The following is a 15,511-nucleotide window of genomic DNA, read 5'->3' on the forward strand; positions in this document are numbered from 1 at the left end:
TTTCCTATACCAATTTCAGAACTTTCTTGTCTTCGTAACCATGGAAATCTTTGTACTCGTGTGTATGCGTAACCTTGCCCTTGAACTTGTCCAGCCCCGGAAACTCCGGTACATTCTTTTCTGCATGGTGACCAGTGCACACAAGGACGCCATCAAACTCGTGCGTTTCTTTGTCTTCGGATGTTCTCGCTTTTGTTTCAATTTCCCATTTGCCAGTTTCTTCGTGACAACTAGCTGGCTTCACAGAGAGCACCTAAATGTAAAAATAAAGAGTCTTCTATACCGACTGAGACCTCTACAGATTATATATAATATATGTAAATGAAAAATTTGAAATTTACAAGCAAAAATTGAAATGCAGGTTTTGACAGAATTGACTTTTGGTTTGCGTAGGAAATTGAAGCGTCTCAAATAACCTGTAATGCCTGAGAAACTGGAGGATAACAATATGACTTCACAAAAAAGTATGTTTTAATTCCTCAAGACCTTGTCATTAACATTGGGAAAAAATGGCACTGGAAATCTAGAGATTAAAGCCCAAGCGCGGCAAATGTTTTCTTTGATGGTTCAGAGAACAGTATCTCCGGTGTCTGCCTCTGATTCTTGTTTAGACAAATTAGATATCAGTAGCAAGTCCGCATGCTAGGCTCAACAAGGAAAATGCAGATCTTAGCATCGTGAGGTCGTAAGTTCGACCCTAGGGTGAGACGTTAGTTCTCCGTGATGATTTGATTACAGATACTGTATATGGTATCATTCGTTTTCCCTCTCTTATTCGTGTGGAGAAGTGGAGAAGTTGGCATTTACTTGCGGAGAACAGGTTTGTACTGTTACATAATCCAGAAGCACTTATTAGGGTAAGTGCCCGCCGTCACATAACTGAAATACTGTAACATAGCGATTTTTCCTAAAATTTTGGAAAAACTGAGCTTTACTTTCATACTTTCAGTTATTTTAAACTCAAAATGGGAAGTAGATTTTTTTTTTTTTTTTTTTTTTTTTTTTTTTGTTTAATTTGATAGTTTGATGACAGTTGCACTGAATTATACAGATTAAGAAGAGGTAGATCTAGACAATAACATAAATTTGAAGGTTTTTAACCATTGCAACTGAACATTTAGAAGTTTAAATGTATTGGGGTCTTCCTTTGTTTTTATCAGAAATGGGGAAAGCAGACTTATCCGATTGAGAATATGATTCATTATTGAAAAAAAGCAGAAAAAACACATTTGTTACCGCAAATAACTTATTGATTCACGTAAAGCTAAAAGACGATATGCAGAAAAGTGCCGGTGAATATAAAGTAATTTTATCATTACTAACTAAATGGTACACTGGGTACAAATATATGAGTGATAACATCGAAATTATTACCGAAAATTTAACTGTTGTTCGAACAACTGATACAAATATACGTTGAAACCCTATTGTTATTAAAACGTTTTTTTTTTAAAGTATGGTGTTCTTTCTTTCCTCCTAATTTTGAAACAAAATGCTTACCTCTGTTCTGAAGTTGATGTATTTCTTGAGATCAAATTTGTCAGCATATTTATGAAAATACTGATCAACGCATGTGTTGTGCATGTACATAGGGTACTCGCCCGGTATAGGGAAGTCACTGTAACACATCATCTCCTTAGACGTGTTGATTACTGTAGATTTCATAACACAAGCCTGACCCTCCTCCACCTCCCCCGTGTAGTGCCATAACCCTCCAATATAGTCATCCCTCTCGAAACACACGGGTTCAAGACCCTCATCTAGACAACACTTTATAGCTGTAAGTCCGCTTGCACCCGCTCCGATTACAGCTATACGTTTCATGTTGTTACTTTTTTAAAAAAAGAAAATAACTGCTTTAATTGGGCGTTTTTAATGTTTAACGTAAGTCTAAAGTTTCATTTCTGTGCCACTCATGTGGCGACTATCTTAAAATTGTAATTCAAAATCACGGGTCATCATCTAGGACGACTGAATGATTTATTGCTCAAACAATGACGATGTACTGACCTTGCATCATTTTTGATAAGCCACATATCTGATATCTTATTGTTAATAACTGATATCCGTCGTTTTAATATCATGTTTAATGATAAAGATATATTAAAAAGTCCTACGCTAGATCAAAAGTCTATAGTGTGCAGCCTAACTGCAGTTAAATGTAGATAGATAACTTTATTTTCGGCAATTTAATTGAAAATTGACCTTTGCAAATTCATGTATTACATGTGCCTATAAATTAGCACATTTTTTTTCAAGAAAAAATATGTCATAAAGAACCTGTTAGATGTTATCTTCTTTTTCTTCTAATTACAAAATTACGCAACATTCCACGGAGATTTTATTAGCTGAAAATGTTCATTTCAGTTGAATCCTAGACGTCTATTATGCCGCGCAAGTGATAACATTTGAAAGCTTTCAAAAGACGCCAACTGTTCACACAATAATTGGCGTCTTCCTGGAAGACCGGAACAAGCATTGGTGAAATTAGAACGAATCGGCTGAATTAAAAATCCCCAACAAATATTTAGATTAACATTTGATCGGACCGGATTAGTACTTGCAACGAGTAGTAGCCTATACGACCAGGCTTTTGCACGAAGTAAAATAAATGTTCCGTACAGGAATAGGTAGTGAATAGAAAAATGGAAAACCACAGATCGCTCAGCGCAACATAAATGAAAATGTTGCAAGCTCGATTTGATTCTGTCCATGAACGGTACTGTAATGGAAATGGAAAATGGAAAAATTCAAGCCAAATATTATGATTCCTTGCTTTAAAACGGTCTCAAGGGATATGAATTGTTTTTGTTGTATTGTTTATTTGAGTAATGAAAATGACATATTAGTAACGAATTATAGTTTTACATGGAACAAAAAAAAAAAACAACTTAAGTAAGACTTGCGTTTTAGTTTCTTAAGTCAGAATGGAAGCATTGTGCATATAAATATGGCGGATTTATTTTTATCATGATTTGTAAATGGATTACTGACACTCAAAAATTGTTTTTGTTTTATGTTTATTAAAGAATTGCATTATATTGAAGTTGGTGACAATCACATATTAGTAACGGTTGCCATCAATAGAGTGTAACACCATGGTAACATCTTGCTTTTGCTATGATTTGTGTATACATTTTTTCATGTATTAAGTGTTACCTAACACTTGTGTACCTATGTCTTTGCTTATGATTTGTGTATATACCTTTACCAGTATTAAGTGTTACTTGCACCTGTGTACCTATGTTAGTGACAGTAACTGAATAGTGGTTCTGGTATTTATGATAAGTAACGTAAATATCAAGGCGATAGTTCCTTGTTGTATATTATGTAACATAGAACTTCTTAGAACAGTACAGCTAAACATTATTCAATCATATAATACATCAAACATAACATAACGTAACGTAACGTAACGTAGCATTAACATAACATAACATAATAAACATTATTCAATCATATAATACATCAAACATAACATAACGTAACGTAGCATGAACATAACATAACATAACATAACATAACACAACTCAACACAACACAACACAAAATACAACACAACTTAAGATTAACATCAACATAACACAATGTGACATAATGCAACATAATAACGTAAGAGTTTACAAGTATTTTATGTGGTTTATATTCTCTGAAGCAATCCTTCTTAATTACTAAATATCGCACACTGCCTTTATTTAGTGTCCGACCATACTCAGTTCTCTCTCTCCTATTTCTATATGAAACATCTCTTATGTATCACTTGTTTTATTTACATGTATTTTATTGTATTCTATCTTATCCTCCTTTTGTCTTTCTCTATGTATCCATCTGTGATGATACTACAAGTGATCTTTCGTGTCCACTATCTAAGTCAGGTTCGGGACATTCCTTGACCAAACACTTAACTTCACTCCCATTCGATAATGGTTAAACATGCACGTGTTTTTGCAAATGTCCCGAATAGAAGCAAGTCATTATCTAGGGGTGTTTTGAGTATTTACAGGAACCCTTTTTCTTTTCCCTTAGTGACCCACTTCTGTCTGCTTATTGTTGTGATGCAAGATCCTCTCCGGTTGTTATCTTTTTCATTCAGCTTTACATGCAACATTACGCCTCAACTAGAAGGGTATATGCAAATATCTTGCGTTATAGATCAAATTCATTATTTATAAAATTCAGTTTGACCTTGCTTTTCGAGTATGTGTTGGTAACGTGGCTTCATGTTTTACTCACAAACGCTGGTGATATTCATAAAAACCCTGGACCAGATTCTGTCGCCTCCTCAGCTGAGTCTTCTACAGGCTTTTTAGAAGTCCCATTTCATGTTCACAATCATCTTTCTTTTATCCACTATAATGTTCAAAGTATTCAAAATAAAATTGATATCTTGTCTGCTGAAATTACCGGTTTTGACATTTTGGCCTTTACTGAAACTTGGCTTAGTGAATCAGTTACGAGCACTGATCTTACTATTCCAACATTCCATCCGCCAATTCGAAAGGATAGACAGTTCGACAATCATGGAGGAGTTAAAATTTATGTGAAAAACAATCTTCATTTCAAGCACAGACCTGATCTTGAACCCAATCGACTAGAATGTCTCTGGATTGAGGTGATTCTTCGTAATAACAAGCATGTCCTGTTTGGAAATTTTTATCGACCACCCGGCTCCGATACCATCTACAATAACCTTATTGAAGATTCCTTTTCTATGGCTACTGACACAGGGATAGCTGATATCTTTATTACAGGTGACTTTAACTTCAATATCCAAAATCCAAATACTTGTCTTAAAGTTTCATCTCTTTGCCAACAAAATGGCCTCGTACAGTTAATCCAAGAACCTACTCATTATACGGAGCTTTCTAATTCTACAATTGACTTGATCTTTGCTTCTAACCAACAAGCAGTACTCCATTCTGTAGTTGGTGACCATTTTCTCGAACAGAATATTAGATATCACTGTCCTGTCTACTGTATTCTTAAGTTCAAAAAACCAAAGTTGCCTTCCTATACAAGATAAATTTGGATGTACGAACAAGCCGATTTTAATGCCCTCAGACAAAAGTTTCGAACTGTGGACTGGGACTCATGCTATCAAGATTACATAAACACCCATGTATCCAATGTCACTGAGAAAATTCTCCAGATAAGTAAAACGTCTATCCCAAACAAAACCGTAATGATACGTCCTGGCGATGTTCCATGGATGACAAATACAGTTCGTAGAAGTATTCGGAGGCGCAAGCGGGCATACAGAAACGCCAAAAGCCACAACACCGAGGCTCATTGGCTGACCTTTCGAAGAATTCGTAATGATACAGTGACACTTATCAGATGAGCGAAAAGAGATTACTATGAACACATGTCAGAAAAACTTAACACAAGATTGCTATCTCCAAAAGACTGGTGGACTACACTGAAAGCTTTCATTTCAAAAGACTCCCGGAAGTCACTGCCTCCTCTTATAAATTCTGATTCCAACACTTTAACATTTGGCTCCCTCGAGAAAGCTGAGCTTCTGAACAATTTCTTTGTGGGACAGACTCATCTGAATGATCATGGCAAAACTGTTCCAGCGCCTAATGTTCTGTCTGAAGATGTTCAATTATCATCTATTGCTATCCAACCGAAAGAAGTTGAAGACGTTCTTAGAAATCTTCCGATTGCAAAAGCGACCGGTCCTGACGGTGTAGGCTATCGTTTTCTCCGTGAAGGGTCTCACGAACTTTCATTTCCACTTTGTTCTCTCTTTAACCATTCTCATCAGCAATGTGTAGTTCCAGATTCTTGGAAGGAAGCTCATGTATGTGCTATCTTCAAGAAAGGTGATCCAGCGCTTGTTAATAATTACCGCCCTATCTCGCTTCTTTGTTGTATTGAAAAGGTTTTTGAAAGAATTGTGTTTAAACACACTTACAACCATCTACTCGATACGCACTTTATTTCTCCTTATCAGTCTGGTTTCAGGCCAGGGGACTCAACAGTTAACCAGCTTGCCTTTCTCTATGATACTTTCTGCAAAGCCCTTGACGACGGACTTGAAGTTAGGGCGGTCTTTTTCGATATCAGCAAAGCCTTTGACAGGGTGTGGCATCAGGGCCTCTTAATAAAACTCCAAAATGCCGGTGTCTCAGGGAATCTTTTAAAATGGTTCACCAACTATCTGTCTGGACGGCGTCAACGTGTTGTACTTCCTGGTATTTCTTCATCCTGGGCATATATTGCTGCCGGTGTTCCCCAGAGATCAATATTGGGTCCCCTTTTGTTCTTAATATTTATAAATGATATCGTCCTTGATCTTGGTAGTCATATCCGCCTTTTTGCAGATGACACTAGTCTTTACATCATTGTTGACTTTCCGGTCCCAGCTGCGGAGCTTCTGCAATCGGGCATTCTTAAAATCATGTCATGGGCTGATCAATGGCTTGTAGATTTCAATCCTTCAAAGTCAGAATCACTTCTTATATCCAGAAAAACAACACAGTTGCTTCATCCTGCTCTGACTATGTATGGCCAAGTGATTCCGGAAGTGTCACATCATAAACATCTTGGACTCATACTTACTAATGACTGTTCTTGGCATGAACATGTCAACTACATCACTGAAAAAGCCTGGACACGAGTACACATTATGCGTAAATTGAAAATGACTCTCGACAGGAAATCCCTTGAACGATATATACTTCTTTTGTTCGCCCTATTTTAGAGTATGCCGACGTTATCTGGAATAACTGTACAGCTTTTGAAAAGGATCAGTTAGACAAGATTCAGAATGAATGTGCGCGAATTGTGACAGGAGCAACTAGACTAGTATACCTAGAAAATCTCCAACGCAAAACTCATTGGAAATCACTTGAAAACAGAAGAAGAGACCACAGATTGATTTTATTTTATAAAATGAAAAAAGGACTGACCCCGGAGTATCTACAACAGTTAATTCCTCCGACAGCAGGAGCTTCAACCCAATACAACTTTCGCAATCCTGATTTTATAAGACCGGTATACTCGCGCACTTCACAGTACTTCAACTCATTCTTACCTGCTACTATACGTGATTGGAACAATTTGACCACTGAAATCCGAAATGCGCAAACTTTGACTAGCTTCAAGAATCTTCTGAAAAAAAACGTTAACAAAACTCCAAAATTCTATTACACTGGCAATAGAAGAGCCCAGGTCCTTCACGCGAGACTTCGGATGAAGTGCAGTAGCTTGAATTATCACTTGTTTCTACGTAATATTGTTGAATCCCCTCTCTGTCAGTGCGGTGAAGTAGAAAACAGTCACCACTTCTTATTTGTATGTAGAGCTTATGACAACTGTCGCACCTCACTTCTGGCGAGTTTTGTCCCTATCACTAGAAATATTTGTTAAACTACCCTGCTCTTTGGTGACGACTCTTTATCTGATGAAGATAACATAGAACTATTTGCAGCTGTCCAGAAGTATATTCTTGACAGTGGAAGGTTCACTAATAATTAACATTGACTTTCATTGTGACATGTGCTGTAATATCTTGATAACACCTGACATCCTTCTACGTTTTAACTTGTTCATCTGCAGGTGGATTATTTCTATTTTCATTATTTCTCACTTATTTTCATTTATTGATTTATTTATTCCTTTCTTTCTCTACATATTTTTTCTTATAACAAAAACGATTTGAAATTCTTTACTTCTCTTACTAGCACTTAACTTATTTGTGACTTCTGAAATATGACTGAACAGGCTGATGATATTTTGTCCTTTTCGTGGTAACTATAGGAATAAAAGAGCCTTGTATGATGTTAAGTGACTACGATTTTCTTACTAGCTCTTAACTTATTTGTGACTTCTAAAATATGTACGAACAGGCTGTCAATATTTTGTTTTGTTCTTGGGATTTATAGGAATACAGCCTTATATGTTAAGTGTCTACGATTTTAAGAAACATCTTTTATCGTATATTTTCTTCTAAAATTGGATGTATTGCACAAGAAATATTATTCTGTTTTGTAAATTTAAGCCATGTTTTGGTGTATATCTTATAATAGAAGATTGACCTTATAAGTACAATGTGCTTTCGTCAATATTCTTTGCAGGCAAAATGGTTACTGTACTATTGTTATTTGTGAAATTCATGCAATAAATATGTTTAAACTAATGGAAATGCAAGCTACCGTTTTCTAGCCCACGGTTGAGCAGAAGTCAACACTTTCGCTATACAAGTACCGATAAAATATGTAACGACACCCGCATGTGGATTATAAAAAGCAGATTATACAACTAGTCTACTTTATAATAAACAAAAATGCCAACGCCTGCAGCAGGACAAAACATAAATTTGTATAACTTACATTTTCTTGTAGAATATTGACAGTGCTAAATGAAAATCAACAAAAAGTGTGGATCATGTTTGGTGTAAGACAACAAGCACACTGTATTATCTATTAAAATGACACCACAAATTGTAGTGGTGCTGTACGACTTAAGTTTCCATGGCAGATTCTGTAATGCAAATGTTAACTTAAACGTTCGCTACTAAAACCCGAACGAGTATTATATGAAAACCAGAGTTTGTAGTTGAGACTTCATATTTACTGAAGATAGGACCCACTGCATCGGATCTGACCCAATAGTCGTGAATATGTTCAAGAATAACCAACAAATAAACAAAAACCTTTTGCCTATTTTAAGCCGAAAGTATGTTTTCCGACTGCTTACGAACCCGTCGCGCAACTTCGGATTTTTTTCGGAAGAATGCTCCGAAATGAGGCTATAATTTATAAATAGATCCAACGATAACGTGATGTTTACAAATATAACTTAGGGAATTCAACTTTTTTGTAACTCAAATAAACTTAATGACAATTTAGGCACTTCCTGAATAAATGTGTTTTCACAACTTGATCTGCATTTATTTAGTCAATCATTTTTTAGAATAGTTTTAAGAATATAGATAAATAGCTATCTTACACTTTTGAAACAAATGCGATTGAAATTTACCTACATGATACACTGATTTATGTACATATTGCTTCATTAATTCAATAAAATTTTATACATTCAACACATTGTCTTGGCCTAATATATGTCACTGTCAGTTTAAAACTAAAAGCTTGTTTATCTCATATTTTTAATGCAAATCATGTATAATTTTAATACTATCATGGAAATGAAAACAAAACAGCTATTTTGGGGCGCATTTTTAAACAGACATTCGTTTCAATAAATTATAAAATCACGTCATCCCGAAGAATTTCCGATCGGTTACGGAAAAACGATAAACATGAAAGTAAGGCAAAATGACCACCCATGTCAGTCTAAGAAAATACAAAAAAAGAATCATCCCTTTCTCTGCACATGTTTTGACCTGAAGGAAATATTGCACGGCTATCGTAATGATTAGATGTATATTTCAAAATGTGTAGTCTTTTTTTAAAGATGTGTGCTTCTTTATTTGTCTTAATTTGGTACCTTTAATGTCAAACATAGATCTGTCTTGTGAATTACGCGAACAAATTGCATTGACGGTAAAAAAATAACAGAAAATAACAATTTGAATCCGGTGTTAAGAGTATCATTGTTTCTCGGGTCATATCTATTTTTAGTGTTTTTATACCAATTGGGAGATGCATTTTGAGTATGGAATAAAAGTTAAATGTGAATTTAACATGCCATAAACCAATTTAAGCCATCCTTGCCCTATCTTTCTACGTGACTGACTTTCCTACCGTATTATGCGTTACTTTCATGTTGATATTTTCGAAATACGCCAAAACGCATTAAAATTAACGAGTTAACCTTCCGCCTATAACTTTGAATTTGAATATATATTATTATTCTATATCTATGTCATTTACCCAGATGTGAACGCTTATTTGCAACACAGGACCGTACATTATATGACCGTATTGGACGGACGTGCGTACAAAAAAAAATCCCCTGTATTTTTCCATATTTGGACGGTTCAACAGTCCCATGTTACACATACGATAAAGCTCGAAACGCGTGAAAATGTTTCAAATGTAAATCAGGTGAAGCAGGCGCTCTATGTACAGAGTATGATTATGCGTCTTTAAAGCAGGAAGGCAGATTCTGAAGTGAATCATTTTCAATTTAAACTAAAAAAAAAGAAAAGAAAAAGAAAAAAAGGTTGTAGAGAACAGTGTCAGATAACCTAACAAGATTTAGGTTACCAAAAGGTTCCTTCTAGCGCATATAAAATATTCTTTTTAAGCGATACTTTTATAGCATAGTGTAAGAAATGTTGAATAATGCAATGAGAAAAATAATACCTAATCTAAGTATTAACAGTTTTATCATAATTCATGTTTTGTTTGTTTTTTTTTTACTTATTTTTACAATATAAGCAAGTGCAGTACATATTATACTATTTGAAAGCATCTGTCTTGCTGTCTGTATTTCAATTCCGAATGTTTTCATCAAGCAAAAGAAAGCACTTGCAAATCTGAAATTCATTAATCTCTACTCTTTACCATGATATATTCAATTGAGGAATTACATGATTTAAACTTTATTATTGTGTCTTCTTGTTCTGTTATTTTAGGTAGTTGTATGGCTCTACAGACTGAAATAAAAATTTATCATGCGTATGCACATACTGGGCTAGAGGTTATTTGTAATGAATATGCATGAGTTCAAGATGGCGGCGCCCTACGGTAAATCGGATTCCTTTGACAATTCCCTTGTATCAATTGCATGCTCAGTCAAGTGTGACATGTTCACAATGAGTGTTTCTTCCCTTTAGAAGGAACAATAATATCGTTGGATTGTATACTGTATGATTATACATCATGATACAAGATTTAGCTTACCAAAAGGTTCCTTCTAGCACATATAAAATATTCTTTTTAAGGGATATTGTTTTAGCATAATGTTACAAATGTTTAATAATGCAATGAGTAAAAATATGTTTTGTCATTTTTTGTGCAAACTTAATTAGATCTATTAAGAACTAATCTAAGTATTAACAGTTTTATCATAACCCAAAGCTTTTTTTTTTTTTAATATAAGCAAGTGCAGTACATATTATGCTATTGGAAGCATTTGTCTTGCAATCTGTATTTCACTTCCGGATATTTTCATCACGCGACTACACCAGCGAGTACCCGCACACTTAACACAAAGAAATTTCGTACATTCGTTTACGATTCGAAAAACAAATCAGTACGCAAAAGAAATGACTTGCAAATTTGAAACGGTAGAAGCTAAAGGAATCACGTGACCAGGGACAATTTTATTACGTAATTTTTTTGGCGGGAGTCTATTTTTAGATGATGCATATTCATTTCATTAATCTCTATTCTTTACTATGATATATTCAATCGAGGAGTTACATGATTTAAACTTTATTATTGTGTTTTCTTGTTCTGTTATTTTACGTAGTTGTATTGCATTATTTAAAGACTGGAATAAAGATTGATTATGCGTAAACACATATTGGGCTAGAGGCTATCTGTAATGAATATGCATGAGTCCAAGATGGCGGCGCCCTACGGGAAATCGGATTCCTTTGACGATACCCTTGTATCCATTACATGCTCAGTCAAGTGTGACATGTTCACCATAAGTGTTCCTTCTCTTGAGAAGGAACAATAATATCAGTCCATCTCATCGCGGAAATTTAAAACTTAATTTAAATTCCTCATTGAATCATTGAAGATAAACAAGTTAAAGGAAGTTATATAGCAAGTAGCAAGTGACAGATATCTAACTTGAAACTTACGATTATTTCACAAATTAAATGAAGCCTTTACTGAAAGAAAAACAACAACATATATTGATAAACAAAGGTCGTTACTTTCACACTTCTACAAAAGGTAAGGAATCTTTTTTGTTACCGTTTTCTGCATTCAGTGCGTGGGATCAACTTCAGCGATTCATAAAGTTAGCCATATTGTTTCTGTAGTTTTGTTACTACAGTATCCTCGGATGATTTGAAAGATTTTTGCACGAAAGGTTCAGTATAATCCTCGTTGAATAGTACAGCATATTAAATGACTGACGTGTCCGAAGTCCCCAATATAAGTTTTATTGCTTGACATCACAAATAACTTTCAAAGCTTTTCATCTCATGCACGGACTTTTACACAGCAAACTGGAGTTAAAATATAGTCCGGTCAACAGAACAAGCTATAGACCGACGACTTATCTAACTAGAAAGACAGTCATATAAGTTACTATCAGTTATTCGAAGAATAGATGATACAGTCCAAAAATAACAATGATGGCGGCAATTCTAATTCTTAAAAATGTTTGACTAGTTTAGATTTAATACCCTCATGCTCTCCGAATGGTGCGCACACAGTTATCGCATCGACCTTCCGTCTATCTCGTGTATGATTTAAGTACCAAATAGGGAGTTGGGAGCTTAAAGGTTAAAAAATAGGTAAAAGAAAATGCTATTTGATTATTGAGGATTTATCTACGGCGCAAAGCGCCGGGAATGAAAATCCCCAGGACGGTAACGTACGTATAATTATAGTTATTCGTCTTTGTTGTCTGCATTTACTGAGGCAATTTTTTCGATGTTTTCCGGTTGCGGTTTATGTACACGCCGCAGACTGGTTGTCTGCATGAACATCCGAGCACCCCGAATCAGTCACAGAAGTTCGTAAACCGCGCCAACATGATTCTTTTACTTTTTTGTAATAAAAAATAGTACATGCGACTGATAAACACTTTTAAACAAGTAAGGAAGTGTAAAGGCCGTCAAGTTTCTGCGTGGAATGCAAACAAACAAAACAAGAAGCTACGTTCAATAAACGCTTGATGCCCCCGGTGACATCCTTGTCTATACAAAGCAACCTAAGTCCAAAAGGAGGTCAAGGTCAAATTGAGGTCAGGTGATATCTGAAGATGAGGAATGGTCACAGGTTACATCTGCATAAGTATCAAGTCATTCTAGCAAGGGGTATTGATGCTAGACGAAACGGTCCCATTTGGTTAACCAAGAGATGGCCCATAAAAAGCAACCTAAGTCCAAAAGGAGGTCAAGGTCAAACTGAGGTCAGGTGATGTCTGAAGATGGGGAATGGTCACAGGTTACATCTGCATTAGTATCAAGTCATTCTAGTAAGGGGTATTGATGCTAGACGAAACGGTCCCATTTGGTTAACCAAGAGATGGCCCATATAAAGCAACTTAAGTCCAAAATGAGGTCAAGGTCAGATGATGTCTGAAAATGAGGAATGGTCACAGGTTACATCTGCATTAGTATCAAGTCATTCTAGAAAGTGGTATTGATGCTAGACGAAACGGTCCCATTTGGTTAACCTCTTACGGACGGATGAACGGAAGGACAGACGGACGGACAGGACGATCACTATATGCCTCCCACATCAGTAGATGCCTGGGGCATAAAAATCCTGAAGCCAGTGCGAGAACGCGGTGAATGACGTCACCGTCACGGCTTCCCGTAAATTTTGCGCAGTATGATATTCGCTGTAAGAGGTATTATGACATTTTCTTTTGAGTGTTGAATATTTCTTTGTAAGTGGATATATAAAAGATAAATCCCTATGCTAGGCGGTGCTTTATTCATATTGAGGATATCTGTTTGTTTTATTGTTTACAAGATCAAGATATATTTCCCGATTGGCGCAGCCTCGTAACCGCCTAAACAGTTACCCTAGATGCCGGAAATTCCCATCTGCACCTACAACCGGTGAAAGAATCTTATAATGTGAAATTGTACAGTATAATTACTCAGTTAGAACTTAAAGCAACAAATACATTGCTGTACATGTCAAGGGGCAGGACGTGAAGTGGTTGCACACTTGGTTCAAGCGAGCGAAATGGTTGCAAACTTACAAAATGGCGGATATTTTCTGAAATCGTCGCGTGTTCGCTTGTTTTTTTTTTTATTAGATAAGTGGGTTTCTGTGGTACTTTGAACTCTATGGATATGTACGTCAGTTCTATGTCTACGTCACACTCGGTTTTACGTTTCAGGGTTGTAGATTTCGAATTCTCGAAGTTATTGAAGTTATAAAATGGTCATGCCCATGTTTTGAAGTTTGAATTGCGTCGTTTCCTGCCGTTTTTAACATTCTAATGATCAAACTAGCCTGTTTTGTGGCCCTTAAACGAGACAAAACAACTAATTGTGAAAAATTCTATAAACGTTTGGTTCTGCATGTTTTCGGGATAGTGCTATACCCAAATACATTGAATGGTTTTAAACAGAAAGAAGAAGTACCACAAACAACTTCGGAAAAGGCAAAACCCAATTTGCACGATATCCAAAAAGATGTAATCTTGGACACAAGCAACTTTATTAAGGCAAAATTAAAAACAGTAGAGTTGGCATTTAAATTTGTTGTGGCAATCAACAGAAAACATCATAATTATGTTTGTTCATTTTCAGAGATGACGGATTTAATCGCAGCAAAACATTTTCTTGTTATAGTTTATCAATTTCAGTCCACTGTATACAGCGTAACTGAACATTGCGCTGTATTTTACTTTGTGAGTTCGCTCTAAATATAGTCTTAGTGAAAAGGTGTATAATTTGATCATAACCCTTATTCCCTTGATGTTATCATGCGGAATACATTCATGAACCTCCATTCAGTTGTGATGAGTGAAAAATCGAATATGTATGGAGCCTGATTTGTGCCATTCTGTTATTTTGTTCTGTCGCAGCGACGAAACAACAAACGTCATTATGTCGCCTCGCTGAACGTCGCCCTGCCGAATGTCGCCCGGACAAACGCCACCCCGCTGAAGGGAAATTAATCTCTCTCATCCCCAGAGTCCCCAACGGAGTGTTACATGAGGAAATTGTTCCGTCTCCCCGCAGTTTGAGTCAAACTTCTTCTTTCTTTTTTTTAATCTAATCAGAGAATACTGAACGTTTTTATTTATCGTGCTTTTAAATAAAAAATATCTGAAAATGTATGAACACTTGTGTCGATCGGTTAGTTTCGATTTCTCCGGAAAAAGGGCGAATTGTGCAATTGTTTGGGCTATAAATCACCATATCGTAGGATTTCAAAATTTTGTTTGCATAATATTCCAATATATAAATAGGTGCAGGTGCTGTCTTTTTTTTCTGAAAATATACCCAAGGAATAACCCTACAAGGACCACGTCATCGTCATGTGACTTTACCAAACATACATAAAAAGGCAAATGAAATCAGTGGAATCTCTTATTTCTATTGACATATAGGGAATTCCTGCGTCTAAAATTAAAAGGAGAACTGGAATTTACTCCTGAAGAATTGACCTAGATATTTTTTTCTGAAAATGAGACGGTTTTTATTTTAAACTGCGCAATGGTTTCTATTGATTCATTGGTATATTGGACAATTAAAGAAACCAATCAAGGTAGTAATTCGTACACTAATTTTATTTAACCGTTTTTCTTAATATGGATTCAATTCAAAATATTATGTACGGTATACATGAACTATTTGTCCTAATTATTTAAATCTGCCAAGCATTTTGATTTTGACAGATACCATATTCACGGCGAAGATGCGTACACCGGATACTGCCAT

At 35.7% G+C, this 15,511-nt stretch overlaps 2 protein-coding genes across 2 annotated transcripts in view; one reads left to right on the forward strand and one right to left on the reverse strand.

Annotated features, from left to right (window-relative positions):
* LOC123553241 (flavin-containing monooxygenase 5-like) lies at nt 1–2,084 on the reverse strand. The gene is made up of 2 exons (XM_053542389.1): nt 1,501–2,084; nt 1–253 (listed from the first exon to the last, which is right to left on the reverse strand). The coding sequence occupies exons 1-2, from the start codon at nt 1,822–1,824 to the stop codon at nt 5–7; spliced, it is 573 nt and encodes a 190-aa protein (XP_053398364.1). The 5' UTR covers nt 1,825–2,084; the 3' UTR covers nt 1–4.
* Nucleotides 2,085–11,700: 9,616 nt separating this feature from the next.
* The window catches only part of LOC123551131 (baculoviral IAP repeat-containing protein 7-B-like), a 41,182-nt gene continuing 37,371 nt past the window's right edge, over nt 11,701–15,511 (forward strand). Inside the window, exon 1 of the mRNA XM_053540610.1 lies at nt 11,701–11,825. The gene's annotated coding sequence lies outside the window, so the exon portion shown is untranslated. The remainder of the gene's footprint in view (nt 11,826–15,511) is intronic.

Source organism: Mercenaria mercenaria, chromosome 4 (genome assembly GCF_021730395.1).
Source record: "Mercenaria mercenaria strain notata chromosome 4, MADL_Memer_1, whole genome shotgun sequence".
Taxonomy (NCBI): Eukaryota; Metazoa; Mollusca; class Bivalvia; order Venerida; family Veneridae; genus Mercenaria; species Mercenaria mercenaria.

Bases quoted from the DNA above. Each gene is read 5' to 3' on its own strand.
- LOC123553241 (XM_053542389.1), bottom strand. From the start codon at position 1,824: ATGAAACGTATAGCTGTAATCGGAGCGGGTGCAAGCGGACTTACAGCT. The intron at 254-1,500 runs GTAAGCATTTTG...TTTTACATTTAG, and splicing joins ACATCAACTTCAGAACAGAG to GTGCTCTCTGTGAAGCCAGC.